The 23,981-nt window shown below is 45.6% G+C and overlaps 1 protein-coding gene across 18 annotated transcripts in view; it reads left to right on the top strand.

Moving 5' to 3' along the window:
- LOC139564549 (MAP7 domain-containing protein 1-like) overlaps positions 1–9,922 on the top strand; it is a 68,010-nt gene extending 58,088 nt beyond the window's left edge. For 17 of the 18 annotated variants that reach the window (XM_071384158.1, XM_071384164.1, XM_071384167.1 and 14 more), the window contains 7 exons: positions 143–323; positions 2,121–2,225; positions 3,928–3,978; positions 4,063–4,123; positions 6,073–6,145; positions 6,699–6,934; positions 8,694–9,922. In XM_071384158.1, the coding sequence (XP_071240259.1) occupies positions 143–323; positions 2,121–2,225; positions 3,928–3,978; positions 4,063–4,123; positions 6,073–6,145; positions 6,699–6,934; positions 8,694–8,704 (718 nt within the window). In that variant the 3' untranslated portion in view covers positions 8,705–9,922. The remainder of the gene's footprint in view (positions 1–142; positions 324–2,120; positions 2,226–3,927; positions 3,979–4,062; positions 4,124–6,072; positions 6,146–6,698; positions 6,935–8,693) is intronic. The other variant, XR_011672772.1, reaches the window with a different exon arrangement.
- Positions 9,923–23,981: the final 14,059 nt, after the last annotated feature.

Here is a 23,981-nt window from a genome sequence, read left to right on the forward strand (position 1 = left end):
TTGTAACATAACAAAATGAAAAAGTCATGCTTTCCGAAGTTACTGCACATTTGTAAATGCTAGACTCATGGCGACACAGTGAAGGTGGGTAGGAGACTGCATTATAGGTAGGATTGCTAAATGCTTGTCGCCCTTTGCTCAGGGTCCTGCGAGAGGAGCGTAAGCTGCGGGAGGCGGAGGAGAGCCAGCGCAGAGAGGAGGAGGCGCGCCTCATGGCTGAGGAGCAGCGCCTGAGAGACGAGGCCCAGCGTGTGGATGAGGAGAAGGAGGCGCAGGAGAGAGCCAGGGAAGAGCATGAGGAGAATGAGCGCCTACAAAAACAGGTGAACAAGCACCCCCAACTGCCAGCAGACAGAGGGGGCTAGTCTACACACACAGAGGGGGGGCTAGTCTACACACACAGAGGGGGGGCTAGTCTACACACACAGAGGGGGGGCTAGTCTACACACACAGAGGGGGGGCTAGTCTACACACACAGAGGGGGGGGCTAGTCTACACACACAGAGGGGGGGGCTAGTCTACACACACAGAGGGGGGGGGGCTAGTCTACACACACAGAGGGGGGGCTAGTCTACACACACAGAGGGGGGGCTAGTCTACACACACAGAGGGGGGGGCTAGTCTACACACACAGAGGGGGGGGCTAGTCTACACACACAGAGGGGGGGCTAGTCTACACACACAGAGGGGGGGCTAGTCTACACACACAGAGGGGGGGCTAGTCTACACACACAGAGGGGGGGGCTAGTCTACACACACAGAGGGGGGGGCTAGTCTACACACACAGAGGGGGGGGCTAGTCTACACACACAGAGGGGGGGGCTAGTCTACACACACAGAGGGGGGGGGGCTAGTCTACACACACAGAGGGGGGGGGCTAGTCTACACGCACAGAGGGGGTGGCTAGTCTACACGCACAGAGGGGGGGGCTAGTCTACACACACGGAGGGGGCTAGTCTACACACACGGAGGGGCTGTGTCTGTCCATCTGTCTGTTCGTCTGCTTTTCTTATTGTCCACCTGCTTTGTGACAGAGAGCCTTCTGTAACCATGTCTGTCCCATATCACTACTTTAGCCAAGTTTGTCATCTACCTGACCTCATTTGATAAGGCATATCTCATAACCAACCTTGTTTCGTATATTTGTTCAAATCACTTTCAACCAATGTGATTTGTCGTTAGCGTCGGTCAATATTTTCCCAAAGGCTACAGACATTGACATTGAATGGCCCCTTTCACTCTTTGGAGAGCAGCAGAAAAGGCCCACTGACTCACTGACAACTTCCTGTGTTTACCAATGGTTTTACCGCCGTTGCTCAGGAGCAGCCGAGGTCTAGGATCCCGACGAACAGATGTCAGTCAGTGAGCCAGAAAACACTGTGATTCACAGAAGTATTTGTTTGCAGTGTCAACATAGACTGTGTGATAGGAGATAGGAGCTGCCCCTGGGTTTGTGTGGTTTCTGTCCCTATCTAAGTGGTGGTTCTCTCTGGCTGGCGACCCTTTGATACCCTCTAGTGCGTTGTCAGTGAAGGGTCTTTCGTAGTTTCAATAATGATGTATTTCAAAAATACAGTAGCCTAGAAAGGGTATTGTGTTCAATGACAGGTTCAATACAATGACAAAATTCTCAGTGTTAAAAATAGTCACTTCCACCACCACAAACAGTGACTGTATAAAAGCTACAGGAAATACTATCTCCCTCAGGATAACGCATATACAACAACACTATTGGTTGCATGTTATTAGCCTTGTAAAATCCATCCAATTAAATAGAACACTAGAATGGACATTGGCGTCCCAGTAGTGCGACTAAAAGGGCTGTCATCTTGGTCAGTAATATAATGTGTCTCTATGGTAACCCTTACGGATTTCACATGAATCTCACATGTGGTCCCATGTGAAGTGTTCCAAAAACAATGCGTTTTCATGTGATCCCGCGTGATCTTATGTGAAGTTAATGTGACAACGCGTAAAGCAACATGTGATAACATGAAACCACACGGCGTGTAAGCATGTGACCACATGTAAAGTGTTCCAAAAACACGTGTGAAATGGTTGTTTTGTTTTTTTTAATAAAAGGGACGAGCATACCACATTGTAATCTGTATGCTTTCCAGAGAGAGGAGGCCGAGGCTAAGGCCAAGGAGGAGGCCGAGAAACAGCGTCTGGACCGAGAGAAACACTTCCTGAAGGAGGAGCAGGAGAGACTGGAGAGGAAGAAGGTAAGAAAAGATCCATGCATTCATTCTACTACATGAGTATACCCCACCAGCGTCCTCTCTACCCTGGTACCCGCATCTGTGTGTATAGCCAACTCCTATCCAATTCCAGCCATTGTCACGCCAAACAGACTGTTTCTGCACTATTGCCATCTCCTTACGGAATTGTCACGCCAAACAGACTGGCACCGTAACAGACTTGCAGACTTACTGTATTTGTTCTGTACTGCCTGTACATATTCCAAAGGTACAGAGGGAAATGTTTAGTATACATTACAGTAATCACACATAGAGCCTTATTCAATCAAAACTGTTATTATTGCGGGATCAGTCAAAAATCACATTGTTCTAGTAGCAACAGGAATTATGCTTGATTTAGCTTATGGTTACGTTTCTTTTTGTTTCACTCTTTAGACAAGGATTTGTTGAACATAATATCAACTCTCATATTCCTGTCACCAAGAAGAATGATGTTGGCTTATCCTGGCTACTTGTTTTGATTTAATAGGGCTTACAGTCTGTTTGTTTGAGCGGAAGATTATATACTAGGTCCAAGACCTCAGGCTATATATAAACAGTTATGGCGGAGAGTGAGTCCTAACCGGCCCAGTTCAGTGTGCAGTCCAGGGTTATGTGTTCTGCCCGCACCTGGTGTACCACTCACAGTCAGACCATGCTGCAACCCTCTGAGTCTGCTCTCGCTCTCACTCTTGCTCTTCCTTTCTCTCTTACTCACCCTCTCTTTTTCTTTCCGTCTGTCTCTTGTCCACCTTCGTCCCTCACTCCTATTCTCTCTTTATTCTCCCCCCCCTTCTTTCTGTCTGTTTCTCTCTCTCCCTCTCTCTCTTTCTTTCCCTCTCTCTCTCTCTTTCTCTCTCCCCTCCTCTCCCTCTTTTTTTCCCCCTCTTATCTGAGGCCCATGCAGCTCAGCTGGCCGAAGCAGCTCCACATTGTGTGTTGAGCCAGGCTCTAGTGGTATTTACTGCACAAGAACAGTATGTCCTCTACCCAAACCCCTGCTGAGTCACACGCCTCTGCACACTGCTCCACAGCTGCTGTTACATACCTGACTGAGTATGGATTCTGTGGATCACGCACACCACTGGAGGCTGCTGAGGGGAGGACGGCTCATAATAATGGCTGGAACGGGACACATGGACAGGCATCAGTTGTACAACTGACTCGGTATCCCTTTAATGTATTTGATACCACTCCACCTATTCCGCTTCAGCCATTACCACGAACCCGTCCTCCCCAATTAAGGTGCCACCAACCTCCTGTGACACACACACACACACGGATCACCTAACTTTCCACTTTACCAATAGCATGTATCACAACTCCACATCAAAGCTGCCCCGCTTCTGGCATATCTGTATGTTTTACTTGATTTATGGCAGCTAGCTCTTCTCTTAGCATCATGGCTATCTTGCATTCAGCTAGGCCGTCATTGTAAATAAGATTTTGTTCTTAACTGACTTGCCTGGTTAAATAAAAATAAATATCTTGTACCAGGTAGGATTTGGGTGTTTGTTTAGCTGTTCGGGGCCAACAAGGAGTCTGAGATTAAGTTACTGCACAGTTACTGTATTACTGTGATTCAACCCATGGGGACTGAGCACTTAATCTGCATCCGCCATCTTGTTAACATTCTCAGTCTATTCCCTCTCTCTGACCGTTGTCGTCGCTGTGCCTTCTTCCTTAGCGTCTCGAGCAGATCATGAAGAGGACGCGCAAGACAGACGGAGTGGAAAAGGTACGTTTGTTGTGAAGGCACAATGGCAATGCACTTCACTCGATTTAAAATACATGTAACACGTGATAATCTATCTCTGTATAGAAAGACACCAAGTCCCCACCTCCCTCCCAAGTCAATGGCAAAGAGGCTGAGAGCAGCAAAGGTAAGCAGAAAATGAAAAGCGGTGTAAAACGGCGTCCATCTTTGTTCATTATATTGCTCTTGTGTTCAGGAAATCGATGTTTGGATTCGGAGTCAAACAATTAATCCTGAAAGGAAATGTATTGTAAGTGTAGTGGGCTCCCGAGTGGCTCGGTGGTCTAAGGCACTGCATCTCAGTGCTAGAGGCGTCACTACAGGGACTCTGGTTCGAATCCAGGCTGTATCACGCACATTTGGCTCAGCGTCATCTGGGTTTGGCCGGTGTAGGCTTTCATTGTAAATAAGAATTTGTTCTTAACTGACTTGCCTAGTTAAATAAATACTTTATAATTTAGATTTGTTCATCAATGATATCCGGGGGGAACGGATTCAAACATCAGTGGGCTGTGTCCCTGGTCCTTTTCCAGCCTGTGTTTCACTGCCACGTTAAGGGAGAAGTTAAGCTCTAGATACTGACTGGTTTAATAAACTAATTAAATCCCACTGGGCACAGACGTCAGTTAAACGTCTATTTCACGTTCGTTCAACGTTGATTCAACCAGTGTGTGCCCAGTGGGATAATATGGCTTCTTTGATTGGATGGCTGTATCAGTCTTCATGTTAACTTTGACATTTGTTCACTCAAAATGAAAATGCAAATCCCCATGATTTAGGCCAAATTCCAAGTTACACACCCATAACTTAAAGTAGGATTTAGCCGACTGCGTGTTGCTTACGTTTACGTGATGTATTCCCTTCCTCTTCCTATATAATAGGAATCTTGTTGATTAGAATGCAGGGATTGAACTTCTACTTTTTCCCCCTCTCAGTTTAGCTTCGGCACTTTGTCAAGTCAAGTTTATCTAACCCGTTTGTAAGTACTAAAATACACGTTTCATAAGAGCTCTCAAACGATAGAACAATATAAACATACGCATGAGCATGCACAGTCAAAAACAGTCAACGTAAATAGGCAGCACAATTATCTAATTAGACTAGGCTAAAAGCATGAAGGAGATAAATATGTGGTGCTGTTAGTAAAGTACGATAGTTACGGACAAAATGGATAAAAGGATAAGAAGGGTCCTCCCTCCTGACATGTAGAATGTCGGTCTTTGTTTCATCGCCATCTGCATTGTGTTCCCTTCTCACATGAAGAATATTTAATACTATTGTTAGAATCCCAGCCCCACTGCTTTCATTTAGGACAGTATAACCCATGTGTGTGCTTATTGTTTGCAGTCCAAACCCAGTCTGGGGGATTTTCAGTTTCTGGGAATATCTTATGGCAATGCATTGCATTGCAGGGTTGGATTAGTGACTGTAAATGGACCACATTCAGCCCATCAATTCAATTCTGTTTTCTTCTAACATAAGACACAATGAATACAAATATTCACAAATATTACTCCGACTTATACAACCCCCATCCCCATGTTACCAGAGACACACACACACACACGCACATACAACATTTGCAGATGAGAAGGATGAGTAGGAATGAGAATAGGGGATTTGGGTACATGTGGCCAGGATTCCAGCATGGTGGAAACCATTATTGGAGGCACTGATGTGGTTGGGAGTCCAGGCAAGTTGGGTGGCGTTGCTCCTCTCCAATCAGGCCTTTGGACATACTCACACACACACACATGTGCGTGCACACGCACTCACACACATGCTCCAATATGGACGCACGCACACAAGCCCACACACACACATACACACACACAGACACACACGCACACAAGCACACACACACACACACATGCACACATGCGCACACACACACACACATACATACACACATACATACACACATACACACAGAAACACACACACAGCCGCAGTATGTAATCATGAATCCAGCACTGGTTGGATCCATCCTGCATATTGAGTTCTGTCTGTGCTTGCTTCAGGGTGGCCCTGAGAACTGAGTGTGTGTTTTACAGTGGATTTAATTTGTTTCCGCAGCCTCTGCTGACTACCAGCCAAGCCCAGAGATCAACAAGAATACAGAGAACGACCATAGTGGTGAGAGAGACAGGTAAGGTTCAACAACCGTGTCCTCTATTTCCTCGTGTTAGAAATGTAAAATAGCAGGCCGTGCACTATTGTTATTACAAGACCACCATGTGCGCTAGAAAACAAGCAAACCAGAAACCAGCAGTATTGGATGTCTTCTAATCAAGACTTGTGCCGATTTGTATAGTTTCAAACCACGAAAGAAAACAGAGAGCCTCAATACATAGGCCTGCAGTAGAATAGTAGAGATATTGTTTATTTATCTATAGAAATATGTTTTTGTTTGTGAGGGATAGTGTAATATAAGGTTTGAGGACTTCAGTTAGCCTCTGAGGGCAGACCAGGGTTGTATTCCGTGATGTCAAACGTTATGAATGTTGCAGATAGAATGGTGACAGCTCTATATCTATCTATCTGACAATCATTTCTATCTACGTTATATCTACAGTATAATGTTACATCTTCCTGAACAGGCCCGAGGGGAAAATCTGCAACTGAACCACTTGGGGCCGTAGTCCTTTTGTCTGTAACCATGTTTCACCCTCCCTCCCACCGTAACCATCTCCCTCCCACAGCTCCACGGTCCATGTGGTCAACGGTGTCCAGCCAGCCAGTCACGAGAATGGCCTGCCTAGCAAGGGGGACACCGCACACTTTGAGGAGATCATCCAGCTAGCCAATCAAGGCAACAGCAGCAATGGGGGGCGGGAGAAATCAGAGAGTGACATGCCCACTGAGCCAATCCTGGCCTTTGAAAGTGATGAGCCCTTTCTGAAAAAAGTGGGCCCCATGAAGCCTCAGCATGTCGCAGGTACATTGACAGAGGGAGAGAGAGGGAACTCCAAGGGCCGGTTTCCCGGACACAGATTATGTTTAGTCTTGGACTAAAATGCATTTGAATAGAGCATCTCCATTGAACATGCTTTTCAGTCTAAGACCAGGCTTAATCTGTGTCTTGGAATCTGTGTCTTGGAAACCGCCCTCAAATGACAACTTAACCTAATAATATTATATCAGCTCTGCCAATATTTGCAGTGATCCAAGCAAGGAATCGTATCTCAGTGTCCTCAACCTCCCAAGGATTTTTTTTTTTACAGTGTTCTTAACTATAGATTAAGCTGGGGTTCAATTACAGCAGTAATAATGGTCTCGCATCTGCTCTGGCGGTTGACTTCTCACATTAGGGCCAGGGTTCACAACGTGCCATAAAGCGGCGCCATGAGTTCGTAGTGTTGTCCTTGGCAACGAAGAGCCATCCGACTGAGTAGGTCGGTTTAGTGCCGTCTCAGATGCAATTCGTCACCCGTGCGTACGTGAGTGTCCCGAGGGAAAGAGAGGGGGAGAGAAAGGGAGGTAGAGGGTGACAGAGGGAATCCTCCAGCCCCCAGTGTGCCTAAGGGGACACAGGGGAGGAGGGGGAGTGAGGTATCTTAATACTGACTGCTTTCGCTCCAGGAGCTCCGGTTGCTACGCTCAACACCCAGTGTTGAATTCCATGAGTGTTGGGGAGCTAGCTAGCTGCCAGGGATGGAAACAGAACCCCGGCCCAGTTATGTACCCCCATCCCCCTTACCCTCCTCCCCGCGGCGTGGTCAGCATTACTGCCCCTCCCCTGAAGGCTTAGTCCCCACCTGCCAGCCTGCCAGCAGGTCATAAATTATATCCAAAGCAAACAGAAGAGGGTCACCCAGCTGCAGAGCTTCAGCCACACGAGCTCCAACAATATGAACCACTTTAATCAGAGTGAATTCACTCTGCCACTCACACTGCCTTCAAGTCACAGTCTCAGTCTTTCACAAGTTAACATCACATTTCTAATCTGCCCTGTCTGCATACCCCGCACTCTCTTACCATGATGACTTGGAGGCGTTATTTGGTTTATGGCCGTGGGGCTGGGGGTTCGTGACTGGGGAGATGAATGTATCGACGCCGATTGAATGTTACGACGTAATTCCATAGATTGGCAATCGGGGACATGTTTATTTCTAAACATACCGCCGGTGGCTAATTCAAATGGCGATACTCGTGAGCTATTGTGGTGGACCGTTTAGCAGCCTGACAGGTGCCTCTGTCAATCTATTGCTACTGTTAGCATCAATCACGCGGTGTTTATCACACACGTAGCGCTAGCTAGCTATCACTCACTCACATGATGGGTGACTGAATGGTCGTTGATGGTCTGCCATTAAAAGGAGTCAGGATTCTGTCTGGAGCATCTGCTGCTTGGTTTGATTAGCCTCTTAATTTCCCTATAAAAACACACCTATAAAGCCTAATGGGTTCATGCCCTTTGTGACATGCACTCAGGACCTTTTCAAATGTAGTATTGTAGCCAGGTCAAGGGTTTATACGCCTTGTCATTAGCAGGGTCAGTGAGGGTGGGTCCTCCTCACACATTTACAAATGCTCAAATTGGCGACCATTTTGGCTCACCATTCAGGTGGCGCATTCGGAACGGCTCAAAATGGACACCGTTTTGGATCGCTGGTGTTTTTCTCTTGTTGTTGTGTGGTGTATCACTGTGTTGAAACTGACGCTCATCTTGTCCTCTCCGTCTATTATCTCTCCAGAGGTCCTGTGAGGTGTGCCACTCACGAAGGCGATTCTTAGGCCCCCCCACCTTCCCGAACCCAGCCTCCGCTCGTACGGGTAGAGAGCCCCCTTCTTCCCGAGGGGCACTTCCCCTATGACATGTGCCAAACCAATCACAGACTGCTTTCTAGGCCCCAAAAAACATAAACTTTGCCTGGGAAAAGGGCCGAAGAAGATGAAGAAGAAGAAACAAAAAAAGACACACGTAAAATACAAAACAGGATATGACATCATCGCCACCTGACAGGGTGCATCAGTGTTACCATTTGTAGATGGTAGAAGATATCACAGCATCAATTCTTCCATAACAGTATCGTCCATGGTAGATTTCACCAGTCCTGAGGGGGAAAAATACACATTTGACACTAATGAGTAATTGTTATTATTATGAGTTGAAAGAGAAATTAGTTGGCTTTTTTGTTTCTAATGTTTAGTTTATTTAAGTTGAAGAGAAATGTAAAAACTGGGTACAGTTTTATGTGAATAATGTAAATGAAAACGTGAGCGTTGGACTAAAGGAGGGAGGGGTCTGTGGAATAAATAGTGTATGAATTTATGAAAAGAAGCCCAATGTTTACTTAACTCCTGCCTTTCAAGGTTTGCCCAGTAACTAATATGAAATGAAAACATAATGATACGGCCTCTGTAAACATGTTCTGTAAATGGAGCTTCGCTGCAAATAGAATGTCTCCAAAATACCGAAGAAGACTTTGGACAACGTTTTGACAATGTAAGAATTACGTTGTTACAGCACAGCGCCAGCCGTCTCCAAGGAGTGCTGTGTCGACAGGTTTTCTGTTTTAACTGTTCCACTCCTCAATTATGATTGATTGTACTCTGAAATGAATATAGAAATGAACAAGGGATAAGTTGAACAAAAAAACAGCTCGCACACATGGGTACTCCAGATTCAGAATTGGTAAGCCTTGGGTCTAATCAGTGATCCATTCAGTTTAATCAGTGTTGAAACAGAATGTACACAAGGGCATCCCATCCCACCATTTTAAAAATCAGTATGCAGTTTAGTTTTTTTCTAAACCTGAGCAAGAAGCATGATATGTTGCCTCCTCCATTGAGATTCCACAGATTCGAATGTGTTTGAAAATGAAATGCTGGTGTGTGTATATGCTATAAATATATTTTGTTGTGTGTTGAAGGGTCAGAGAGAGTATCGGAGTCTTATTAAAGAGAAAATTGTTGTCCAGTTGTCTGTGGTTAAGTTTTCCTTCGTTTGTTGGATGAGATTTGGAATGACACTTGAAACCAGCAAAAAGATGACAAAGAAAACACAATTGTTACAAAACTGGCGAGACCAGGCTGAAAAGACAGACATACTGTAGAGTATGTTGAGGTTGAATGTGCTCATCGATTCTCTTAATGTCTGTCATTTATCAGAAACCGACAAATCGGGCAAAGCGCATGACGTTTCACCAAGTAGTACAGTTAGGAAATATTTCCCCCTTTTAAGCTGGCCATCAATGTACAATGCCAATGTATTTAGACACGCTGTTGACAGCCTGAACAACAATACAATGCCACACCACCAGAAAACCAGATCTGGAGATGGTTTTGAGAGAGAGAGAGACTGTCTTTTAGGGGGATACAGTGACTTAGCTCAGCTGTCCCCTTCAATTTGGTCTTCTTTTCCCAAAACCCAGTGGGTGTCCATGCCTCCCATGCCCTTACCCCATCAGCCCCCCACTGTTCCCACATTCTGGTGGTGAGAGGGGGGCTGACAATGTTGATGAACGTTCGCCATTTGCTGTTTGCCATTCGTTTTCCCTGCAAAAGCAGCTGGGCTCTATTACCAGCACGATTTATGTCCCTCCGCTCCCCAACGCAAACGCATGCAGTACAGATCATCACACGTAACTCTCATTTTACTAATATGACTTATAACCGCTAATGCACTGTGGCGAGACTCATGAATAATGTCTATGACTTATTGCTAGACAGTAATGGACTTGGCTAGGGAGAAGAATGTTTGACTTATTACTTCAAACACAGAGTTGCCTTCCCCACACTACTGGTGTGTTGAGAAGTCACTGTAATGCCTCTAAAGTTTTGAGAATCTCTTCTCTATCTTTGACTCACATTTAGTTTCGTTTCTCGGGTATTGCCTGATTCATGTCTTGAAACAATGACGTAATGGTTTTCTTATTGACTTAACCTCCCCTGTGTAGTTGGATTAGTGAATATTGATAGAATGTTTACGTGTCCCTATAGAGTATCAACTAGATTTTTATGAGCACATTATCTAACCGTATAAATCTTCGCACTGGGATAACATCTAGCCGACTGACGCAGTTGCTTAGATTAGAATAGTCACTAGAAAATCTATTTAACAGCTGTATTCATCCGGCCCAGCAGAGGGCAGCCATGCAACACAGAGGTGTCAAACCACAGATCACATTTCCCCACACATGTTCACTCTCTCAGACCTCTCAGTCAGTGGAGGCTGGTGGGAGGAGCTATAGGAGGACGGGCTCATTGGAATGGTTGGAATGGAAGTAATGGAACAGAGTCAAACATGGTTTCCATATGTTTGATGTGTTTGATACCGTTCCATTTATTCCATTTCAGCCATTACAATGAGCCCGTCTACAGCTCCTCCCACCCACCTCCACTGCTCTCTCTTTCTCTCTCTCTCTCGGGAGGACCTGAGCCCTAGGACCATGCCTCAGGACTACCTGGCCTGATGACTCCTTGCTGTCCCCAGTCCACCTGGCTGTGCTGCTGCTCCAGTTTATTATTATTTGACCCAGCTGGTCATCTATGAACATTTGAAAATCTTGGCCATGTTCTGTTATAATCTCCACCCGGCACAGCCAGAAGAGAACTGGCCACCCCTCATAGCCTGGTTCCTCTCCAGGTTTCATCCTAGGTTTTGGCCTTTCTAGGGAGTTTTTCTTAGCCACCATGCTTCTACACCTGCAATGCTTGCTGTTTGGGGGTTTTAGGCTGGGTTTCTTAACAGCAGTTTGAGACATCAGCTGATGTAAGAAGGCCTTTATAAATAAGTTTGATTTGATGCTCTCAGTCAATGGTGAAGCCTACCAGCAAAAAAAGAGAAATGCAGTGTGTGTCATATGGAGAGATAGCGATTCACACATTCAAATCCCAAACATATCTAAAAGACAGTCATAAAACAGTCAATAGAAATGGTATAGTCGTAGTCAAGCTTTAGTGTGTTCCCTCTCTTGATCCACTAAGTCAAGACCCAGTTGCCCATAGTGCTGCCTAGAGGGTGAGGGGCACTATTTTTAGGCGGATGTCAGCAGGCAAGTAATGAGTAATGGAAGGGACAGTGGGCAATGCCAAGGTGCTGAATTCATTCTCAGAGAATGGAGGGTGAAAAGAGGAGGAGGTGTGTGTGTGTGTGTGAAAGAGTGTGTGGTGTGGTGCAGGTGTGGGTGTTTGTGCGTGTTTGTGTGTGAGAGAGAGCGCGTGTTCGTTAGATTTACGAGGGTCTGATGGACATGGAGAAGGATAAAGGTGCCTGTCGGTCAGAGTTAGGTCCTGCCACTCACCCTCCTGGGAAAGCAGGACTGGGTGGCATAGTGGCGGTGCAGATTTGGCAATGTCACTTTGATCTGCCGGTCTATTATCTCCTCGTCGGCGGACGGAGAGCTGCCCGGCCGGCCTGCTGATAGGTGTACTGGACGTGTTGCCATATCAACCCTATTCTTAGATCGCATTCCTCTTCACAGGGTGGAGGAGTCCATAGGAGTTAGCCTTATAGAGAACGGTAATATAGGAATTAACAGAGCTAATTCAGTCCTCTATGACTTTGTTTGTCATTTTATCTGGGTATTCTAAGATCAACATTGGTTGTCTGTTATACTACCCATTACCTATCCAACTACTGTAAAAAGCCTGATGCCTTTAGCAGTCATGTCTAAGTCTGCCTCACTTCCCGTTCACGACGTGGTACAACTTGCGTCCGCTGTTGTTCTTGTCGTAAACCCCCTGCACCTTTGACCCGTGGAATCTTGTAAACGGTGTGGAAGCGCAAATGTGTCATCTGCGCCTGCCGGATTTAACGAGGTAGACAGGTCCGTGAGGGGTCAAGCCATACCTTCATCTGAACCATGAAAAACCAGAGAGAAACCAACTTCTGTTTAATGTTCAAACACACACACACACACACAGTCTTGTACAGCTAACCTTGTGGGGACATACAATTCAGTCCCATTCAAAATCCTATTTTCCCTAACCCCTAACCCTAAACCTAACCCTAATCCTAACCCGTACTCTTTCCCTAACCTTAACCCTAACCCAAAAACCTAAACTTTATCCTAACCCTAAACCTAACCCTACAACTAACACTAGCTCCTAACATTAATATTTAACTTAATTCTAACCCTAACACTAATTCTAACCTTAACCCTAAACCCCCTAGAAATAGCATTTGACCTTGTGGGGACTAACAAAATGTCCCCAGCTGGTCAACTTTTTGTTCGTTTACTATTCTTGTAGGGACTTCTGCTCCCCACAAGAATAGTTAAACATGTACACACACACACACACACACACACACACACACACACACACACACACACACACACACACACACACACACACACACACACACACACACACACACACACACACACACACACACACACACACACACACACACACACACACACACACACCTCTTACAGTACATTGCACCCCCTTTATCTGCTCAGCAACAACAACAGGACCCCTTTACACAGCTGCTATCTGATGGCAACACATTAATTGCATGCCACAGAAAGGCAGGCACTCCAAATGAGCCCATTTCTTTATCCCTGGAGGTGCTGTTCCACCTCCAAGCAGACCTGGCCTCTCAACTGCTCTGATGAGAGACAAGGGTTTCTAACAGCTGCCCCAAACCCCATCACACGCTCACACACACACACACACAGACAGACACACACCAGAACCTATCATCTCCCTACAGTGCCTGTTGTTATGGAGTTGCTGTTTGAAGATCCAGGGAGGCCTCAGGGCCCACGTCCCATGGGGAGTAGCTGACTCTAGACAGGTATCAGCTGGAGCATTGTCACAACTTTTGGAGTTCATTTTCATGCAGGCACATTCACTCTTTGAGGAGTGTGGACCCCCGGGTTCTTATGGCCTCTGACCAACCTTTGGAGTTAATTTTCACTCAGGCATTTCCTTGGGCCACTCTTTGATGAGGTCCCCCTGGGTTGATGTAGAGTGGTGTGGGCCCTCGGGTCCTTTAGGTCTATGACAAACAGCACACACATTGCAGTCCTCTGAAGAAATTAAATGTTAACTTTGGGTGCACGACATTGTGAATAAAAGCATGTTAGTGTTAAGTTAGAACATACTGGTGTTGTTGAGAAGGGAAGCATGAGCTTTATAGATACAGTACCAGTCAAAAGTTTGGACATAGCTACTTATTCAAGGGTTTTTCTTTATTTGTACTATTGTCTACATTGTCAAATAATAGTGAAGACATCAAAACTATGAAATAATACATGGGAATCATGTAGAAACCAAAAAAGTGCTAAACAAATCAAAATATATTTTAGATTCTTCAAAGTAGCCTGCCTTTGCCTTGATGACAGCTTTGCACACTCTGGCATTCTCTCAACCAGCTTTATGAGGTAGTCACCTCGAATGCATTTCAAATAACAGGTGTGCATTGTTAAAAGTTAATTTGTGGAATTTCTTTCCTTTATGAGTTTGAGCCAATCAGTTGGGTTGTGACAAGGTAGGGTTGATATACAGAAGATAGCCCTATTTGGTAAAATACCAAGCCCATATTATGGCAAGAACAACTCAAATTGTTTTTGCTGTCGCAAAAACCATCAAGCGCTATGATGAAACTGGCTCTCATGAGGACCTCCACAGGAAAGGAAGATCCAGAGTTACCTCTGCTGCAGTGGATAAGTTCATTAGAGTTACCAGCCTCAGAAATTGACCGGGCTCTCTTCCAGGTTCGGTGACGGCTGATACCCCAGGGAACACTCGAAAGGCGAGAGCCCAGTGGCAGAGCAGAGGAGGGTGTTGGGGGCATATTCAACCCAGACAAGGCATTGAAGAGTCGTCCCCAGGTCTTGATTGGCTCGCTCCGACTGGCCGATGGACTGTGGGAGGAACCCGGAGGACAAGCTGGTCAACGACCCAAAGCGTGCGGAACAGCTTCCAGCCCAGGACGAGAACTGAGGGCCCTGATTGGAGACCATGTACATGGATCCAGAAAACGTGCTGCACCATGAGCTGGGCCGTCTCTTTGGCAGAGGGTAGCTTGGGGAGAGGAATTAAGTGGGCAGCTTTGGAAAACCGGTCCACTACTGTCATGATGGCGGTGTTGCCATCAGATATGGGGAAGACCCGTGACGAAGTCCAGGGATACGTGAGACCAGGGACGGTGAGGGACAGGCAGTGGTTGAAGAAGACCAGCCGGAGCTTGCCAAGGAGTCTTGTTCTGCGCACAGACCGTGCAGGCGGTGGCGAACAAATGTCCGGGACCATGGTATCCCACCAAAAGCTTTGTCTCACAAAGGCCAGAGTGTAGCCGCGGGGCTATAGTGGTGTGACAGTGCATCCGGCTTGATGTTCTTGGATCCTGGTCGGTGGGAGAGGGAGAAGTTAAACCGGGTGGAAAGCAGGGCCCACCTAGCTTGCCTGGAATTGACACTTGGCTGTGCGGAGATATTCCAGATTCTTATGGTCCGTCCACACAATGAACGGATGTTCAGCCCCCTCCAACCAGTGTCTCCACTCCTCCAATGCCATCTTCACCGCGAGAAGCTCACAATTCCCCACATTGTAGTTCCTCTCCACGGTGTTGAGGCAATGGGAGAAGGCGGCGCAGGGATGTAACTTGAGGTCCAGGGCGGAACGTTGGGACAGGACAGCCCCCACTCTGAGATCCAAAGCATCGGCCTCCACCACGAACTGACATGACGGGTCAAGATGAACCAATATGGGAGCAGTGGTGAAGCGGTGCTTGAGGTCCCAAAACACCCGGTCAGCAGCTGGGGACCACGTGAACTGAACCTTGGGAGAGGTGAGTGGAGACAAGGGGAAAGCCAGGGTGCTGTAACCCAGATAAAGCGCTGATAGAAGTTGACAAATACCATGAAACATTGCAGCTACACTCTGGACGTAGGCTATGGCCAATCCACCACCGCTCTCACCTTCCCGGGATCCATCTGTACATTCCCTGCAGCGATGATGTAACCAAGGAAAGGAATGGTGCAGCGATGGAATTCACATTTCTTCGCTACTATCCGCACCAGATGGTAGGCATTCTGCAGGTCAAACTTGGAGAAAACGGTGGCACCCTGGAGCGGCTTGAAGGCCGAGGCGATGAGTGGTAGCGGGTAGCGGTTCTTCACCGTGATGTCATTGAGGCCCCGGTAGTTGATGCACAGGCGCATGGTTTTGTCCTTCTTCTCCACAAAGAGGAACCCTGCGTCGAGAGGGTAGGCAGAAGGATGGATACACTCTGCAGCTAGGGAGTCCTCGATGTAGGTCTCCATTGCCTTGGTCTCCGGATCCGATAGAGAGTACAGTCATCCCCGTGGCGGTGTGGTGCAGAGGAAGTGAACTGGCCCGGGCCTTACTGAAAACCTCCCAGAGGCCCTGGTAGAGAGGCCCGGGGCAACTTCAGAGCCCACGGGAAGACGTCCCGGGGCAGGCTGCGCTGACTTCAGGCAATGGGCAAGGTAGAATGGGCTCCAGCACATGATGGCACCAGCAGTCCAGTCTATGATGGGATTGTGTCACTGGAGCAAAGAGAATCCCAATACCACGGGAACCTGAGGAGACTTAATCAGCATAAATTGGATTGCCTCGCTTTGGTTCCCTGATACTCGTAGGTTAATGGGAGTGGTATTGTTAGTGACCCGGCCTATAGAGCATTCGTCCAGCGCTCTAACATCCATGGGAGTGGAGAGGGGCTGAGTGTGGATGCCCAGCTCTGACGCCAGGGTAGCATCCAAAATACTCTCATCAGCTCCAGAGTCGATGAGAACCCAGAGAGATTTTGACTCGTTCCCCGACAGCAACATGGCATGGAAAGCGATGCGAGTAAAGGGAGAGGAAAAGTTCTCCTTACGGCCCACCAGAGTACTGCTGGAGCAGTTTACGAGCAGCCTCTCTCCCGGACAATGGAGAATCAAATATCCTCCGAACTTCCGCCACAAACTCTTCCAGACTGAGGCAGACGTGGACTGTTGCTCCCACACCGCCGTGGTCCAGGCGAGTGACCTCCCGGACATCAGCATTATGATGTACGCTATCCTCGATCGGTATGAGGGGAACGAAGAAGGCTGCAGCTCGAAAATGAGGAAGCACTGGGAGAGAAAATCCCGGCAGGTTCCTGAATCTCCAGCGTAGCGCTCCGGAGGAGGTAAGCAGGGTTCTCGGGACACTGGGTTAGGCTGGGAGACTACGGGTGTGACCCGCTGCCAAGTAGGGAATCCGCAGAATTGCTCCAGCAATGTATCGAATGCCTGGTCATGGTGTTCTGCCAGGGTATGGAGTCCCTCCATAGGACATTGCAGTAACTCCTCGTGTCTTCTAATGGTGGCTCCTTGCAGGGAGACAGCATTGTGGAGCTGGTCTGAGTCTGCTGGGTCAGTCTGGGCCAGTTTGTACTATCAGAACTCAGGATAAGACCCAGATGCAGACAGCTTAAAACATGAAAAATCATGCAGCTCATTAGTTCAGCAACACGTTGCAATATGGCCCAAGACATTTCGGTGGATTAAATTCGAGCCATCCTCGTAATCAATTAAGCAATGCAGGCCTACCATAAACACGTTTCCAATACATACAGTTCCATTTACAACCACGAAAAGCAATAAACTACCATAAAAATAGAATGTAGGCTATCTATTTCTATGATGAAACATACCCATATGTAGCTATACCCATTTGGGTTCTTGCATTGAAATTATGCTGAATTCTTCTTATATCACGCTATTGTCATGACGTTGGGTTGGGGGTAGGTTTATGACAATCATAAATACCTATTTTCCCCCTCCCCCGTTCCTCTTCCCTACTGATGTGACATAAGAAAACCCCTTGGTTAACATAGAGATTCTGGGAACATCAGAAGTGGGGGGAAATGAACTATATTCTGGTAATCCGACCAACTGAACATATGCGGTGGTACTTAAGGTATATTATGTCAGTTCGGTTGCCCTCTGACACATTCTCATCAATGATAGAATGACATAAACTCTACTGTAGAAAGTCTAAACATCAGAGGTATCGGATTCACATGGAATTGTTGTTTAATTGAAATGTTTGAATATGACATTATTTGTGAAGAGGTGAAATGTAATTTTAGCTTCCAAATGAGAGATCTGTGCTTTCATAAGTTTTCCTCTGCTCACAGTGGCCTGCCCCTGTGAAGAGGCATGGGTTAGAAACTTTTCAGACACACCCCTCTCCCTCCACTATATAAATCCATTGACAAGAATATAACTTCCTGTTCCGGTTACACCAGGATGACGGTCCTGTGTCAGAATGGTTCAGACAATAACTACAGAACTAGGCCAACATCAGCATGGACTTTGATTGTGAATGGTATGAACTTTGAACTCGTGTTCACTACAGAAGTGATATCTCCTATCCGTTGAGTTGGCAACAGCTGCTACAAACGCAGGTTAGGAAGGACAGTCCGAGTATCCCGTCTTCCACACACAACTTTACTACAACGTATCCCGTGACTACCAGAGACATTCTCCAAAGGACAGAGGACTCGGGTTGGCGATACGGCCTTCCATCTACCACCAACCTACTGAAGCGTAGCTCAGAGTAAATATGTATTGCGTTTTCCTTGTCAAATGGGCGGTAATTTAGAATGCATAAGATACTGTATTTACGAGAGCACAGCTTTTGCCCTGTCCCTGTCTCCCGCTCTTTCACAAGACTTAGGCCATTCCCTTTGTGTAACAAGCTGTCATATCTATTCCGCCCGCTAGGGACGTTTTTCTGTATGACGTAATTTGTGATCAAGTTATGATTTAATTGTATATGTGTGATTCTGTGTGATTAGTTAGGTATTTAGTAAATAAATAATTAAACCCAATTTTGTATTGCTGATTCAACTTGTTAGCCAGGATTCTTGCAGATAACAAAGGACTTACAACTTTCAGATGAGACTGAATAAAATGACGATTAATGTGACTGCTATTTAGTAAAATATTACTAAATCTTTAAGAGTTTATTCGAAAGATAACAGCTCTATAAATATTATTTCGTGGTGTCCCTCTCTGGTTAATTAATATTTACATGATTAGTTCAATCAGGTAATATTAATTACGGAGAAATTATTTTATAGAATAGCATGTCATAGCAATTAATCTGGCATAGTCAAAGACACGACACTATACCACAATAAAAATGTAAGTTCAAATGCTGAGACCATTGAGTGCTTTTGACCAAGAAGTGACACATCTGCAGTAACTGAGTATTCCAGCCACTCTCTTCCTATGAACCAGTTGCTACTAAAATAACATTTTTGAACAGAAAACCTGCAGCTAGGGTAGGATTCTATAGGCTAACCTGGGCTGGCTCCTCTGTTCCAAGATTGTCAGGAACAGTTGTAGGTGGAGCAGACTGTGGAGCCATTATCTAGGCGGTACTAGTGGAAGGCTAGCTGGAGCTCAGAAGCATCATCACTGCTGGGCTTGGCCGTGGCCTCAGTGGTTTGATTTCTGATTTCCATTGTGGCAGTGGCAGATTAGCTGGTTAGAGTGAAATAGGCTAATAACACTAACGGTTTTTACAGCTGGCTAAGAAGCTTACTAAACTCTGTAGTGGTGGGGTGTGAAGCAGCTTGAACTGTAAACTTGACCCCGTCTTTATAAATCAAAATCAAATATTACAGGCGGCGGTGTATCACACTATTCACATAGCCTACCCTAGATGAGCAGCGTCATACCTAACCACCCAGTGGCTTTCCATAGCCTCCCTACACACAAACATACACACTCTCCACGACGCTGATACAGCACAGATCCAGATTTTGAGCCAACCTGTCACTCAATCATTGGATTTTTTTTGCTATTTTTATATAGAGACAGAAAATGTAAACTGAGGTGGCACAAGTTTCAACTGAGGGGGCCAAGACCCCTTTTGCCCCCTTGTGGAGCCCGGCCCGATGTTGTCACTGACTCACTGCACCATGGTTATACCAAGGCATTCACATCTCGGATTCGGCCGGTGACACAGCCTTGATTTGCTGGATCTGTTTGTCTCTTAATTTCGACGCTGACAGTGGACATGGTTACGACATCCCCAGCCGTTAGCCCAGCACAGCCTCAGGCTTCAATTTTGCCAGCTTGCAGGGTGTTGGTTATTTTCAGTTCCCAGGGATAGCTGGGTATCAACTATATTTCACTGCACATTAGTAGCAGGCTACTGTAACGACGACGCAGAAAGGAAGCAGGTGCAGATCGTGAGTTTAATAATAATGAACATAGAGAGTAACAAAACAAGAGCAGCGTCTGGACATGAAAACAGAACCAATACTACCTGATGACTCAAGTAGGTGAGGGCTAAATGAAGGGAGATTAATCAGGGTGGTGATGAAGTCAGGTGTGCTTAATGATGGGGAGCAGGTGTGCGCAATGTGGGTTGCCAGGACTGGTCGTTAGTAGACCGGCGACGTAGGGAGGGAGCAGGCTTGACATCTACAGTCATAGAAATATAATTACTACATGTTGAGTGTACTCATGAGTGTGCTGTCAAAATGCTGTCTGACGGACTTTTCTCATTCTAGTAATTCTCTATTAATCCCGTAGCAGTCTACAATCATTGAAATACTGTTAAGTGCACCCATAAGTGTAATGTTCTAGTCATTCTATTTCTATGGCTACAGTAATAATGTGCTGCTGTAGGCTGCTGTAGCACTGCCTCTTGGATGCCTTCCAATGAAAGAAAAAAGATGGCCAGATACATGTCAAGTAGAAAGGAGCTCCTCCATAGCACAAGCCTGTGTTATTATTGGCTAGCTAAATCAGGCCCTCGGTACAAGGATCATAATTCAGCGGAGTAGTACAGGCGGACTCCCTACACAGTTTTCTGGGGTGCACCTGTAGTGTCTTATTTTCCACTGGGTTATGCAAGGCAGCTCTGTAACACACTACTTTTATCTAGTACAAGTTGTTTTTCATATCACCACCACCCACCCAACTTTAGCGCTTAAATTGAAAAATAACCTGGATAGAAATGGTTTGAATGTTGACACCATATGATCCAGTAGTTTAAACATTTTTCGAATGGTTTGAAAAACCCTTCTAGGTGTGAACTTTCAATTACCCTCTGTTTTTAAACAAAATAAATTACATTTAAGACAATATGTTACTGTATAATTTCATCTTCCTACCTGTGGCCTCAGTTCAGTTCATGTTTCTAAACCAGCACTAAATCTTACTATTCTTAATTTATCCTCCATTGAAAAATGATTATATAAATGACCCCCACCTCTCAGATCATAGTAATTTACTGCCAAGGGGTCAATAAGATGTGCGTCCATGTGTGACAGAGTGTATGTTTGAGATGAGAGAACAGCTGCTCTGGGACCCTGGAGAGTTTGAAGGAGGAGGGGAGTGGCCTCTCAGTTCTCCTATTTGGTCTGATAAAAAAATAAAATCTAATCACAGCGTGACACCCACTTCTGTTTACCCACACTGCCCTACTGCTCACCTTACTGGGTGTCACAGTCATCGTATAGAGGAGACCAAGGCGCAGTGTGATATGAATACATACTTTTAATATAAGCCGCATGACCACAAAGAACACCTAACAAACTGACCGCTATAACCACCGAGTGCAGACATGCAACTTCACATAGACAATAACCCACAAAACCAAAATGGAAATGGCAACCTAAATAGGATCCCCAATCAGAGACAACGATAAACAGCTGTCTCTGATTGGGAACCAATTTAGGCCACCATAGACCTACATTACCTAGACAATCCCAAAACCCCATAGATATACAAAAAACCCTAGACAAGAAAAACACCCATACCACCCTCGTCACACCCTGACCTAACCAAAATAACAAAGAAAACAAAGATAACTAAGGTCAGGGTGTGACACTGGGTCAGGTTAAACTCCAGTCCTCGAGGGCCTGATTGGTGTCACACTTTTTCACCATCCCTAGCAAACACAGCTGATTAATCAAATTGCATTCTAAATTGAAGATCATGATTAGGTGATTAGGTGATTGAGCACTTAAATAGTGAGCAGGCATGCTGTTTCTCTCATATTCAACTCTGATGCCAGGTATTTCAATGAAACTGGAAGAACCTTCTATCTCCTTAACCACATTAGATTGACCCCCCTGGACCTTCCCACCTGGGCACACACTGGTTGAATCATCATTGTTTCAGTGTTAATTTGTCAACGTATTGTGACATGGAATCAGTGTGGGAATTACATTGGATGAAAACAAAAGGTCATCAAACGGTACTGTTTTCATCTCATTTCAACCGGTGTTGTAAACATTGAAATGAGGATAAACTTCAACTTAAATACATTTACTTAACCTGACAAACAGATTGTTCCATCAATCTAATTTCAACATAATTATCAGAACAATGTATACGTAGAAATTGCGCTGTAGATTCCAAATAGAAAAGTAAAAAAAATAATAATTCTATATTCATTATACACTGCGTATACAAGACATTAAGAACACCTGCTCTTCCCATGACATAGACTGACCACGTGAAAGCTATGATCTCTTATATCACTTTTTAAATCCACTTAAGTCAATGTAGATGAAGGGGAGGAGACAGGTTAAAGAAGGATTTTTAAGCCTTGAGACAATGGAGACATGGATTGTGTAGGTGTGCCATTCAGAAGGTGAATGGGCAAGACCAAAGATTTTATTGCCTTTTAAACAGGGTATGGTAGAAGGTGCCAGGTGCACCAGTTTGTGTCAAGAATTGCAACGCTGCTGGGTTTTTCACGGTCAACAGTTTCCTGTGTGTATCAAGAATAGTCCACCACCCAAAGGACATCCAGACAACTTGACACAACTGTGGAAAGCATTGGAGTCAACATGGGCCAGCATTCCTGTGGAACTCTTTCGAAACCTTGTAGAGTCCATGCCCCAACAAATTGAGGCTGTTTTGAGGGCAAAATGGGAGGGTGCAACTCAACATTAGGAAGGTGTTCCTAATGTTTGGTATGCTCAGTGTATATTGGGTGGTTGAAATTATGCTGAATTTAATATTTAATTAGACATACAGTACAAGTCAAAAGTTTGGACACACCTACTCATTTAAGGGTTTGTCTTTATTTTTTACTTTTTTCTACATTGTAGAATAATAGTGAAGACATCAAAACTATGAAATAACACACATGGAATCATGTAGTAACCAAAAAAGTGTTATATTAAAGTGTTATATAAAATATATTGATTTGTACACTCTTGGAATTCTCTCAACCAGCTTCACATGGAATGCTTTTCCAACAGTCTTGAAGGAGTTCCCACATATGCTGTGCACTTGTCTGCTTTTCCTTCACCCTGCTGTCCAACTCATCCCAAACCATCTCAATTGGGTTGAGGTCTGTTACATCTGCCCCTGCCACGCCCTCTACTTCTCATCCTGTGTCTCCCTAACCATCCACCACTCCTCCATTGCTCTCTCCATCCCTCTCTCTGTGTGGGTGTATCTGATTGTGTGAGTGGAGACAGGTGTGCTGGAGTCAGAGCAGATCCCCACCAGCTGCAACCTGTTCCATAATCAAGACCTCTACAAATACTCAGCCCTGCCAGTTCCACACTGCCAGATCATAGTCTCTGCTCATTCTGTCAGCTCTGACTCTGGTCCCTGTTGTCAGTCCCTCGTCTCATCAGTCTTGTTTCCCTGGACCCCCGCTCTACTGCTTCCTTGGATCTGATGCAGCACTCCATCACTCTCCTTCTTGGTCAAATAGCCCTTACACTGCCTGGAGGTGTGTTGGGTCATTGTCCTATTGAAAAACAAATGATAGTCCCACAAAGCGCAAACCAGATGGGATGGTCTATCGCTGCAGAATGCTGTGGTAGCCATGCTGGTTAAGTGTGCTTTGAATTCCTAAATAAATCACTGACAGTGTCACCAACAAAGCACCATCACACCTCCTCCTCCATTCTTCACGGTGGTAACCACACATGCACAGATCATCAGTTCACCTACTCTGCGTCTCACAAAGACACGGTGGTTGGATCCAAAAATCTCAAATTTGGACTCATCAGACCAAAGGATAGATTTCCACCGGTCTAATGT

The sequence above is a fragment of the Salvelinus alpinus genome, chromosome 35 (genome assembly GCF_045679555.1).
Source record: "Salvelinus alpinus chromosome 35, SLU_Salpinus.1, whole genome shotgun sequence".
Lineage (NCBI taxonomy): Eukaryota > Metazoa > Chordata > Actinopteri > Salmoniformes > Salmonidae > Salvelinus > Salvelinus alpinus.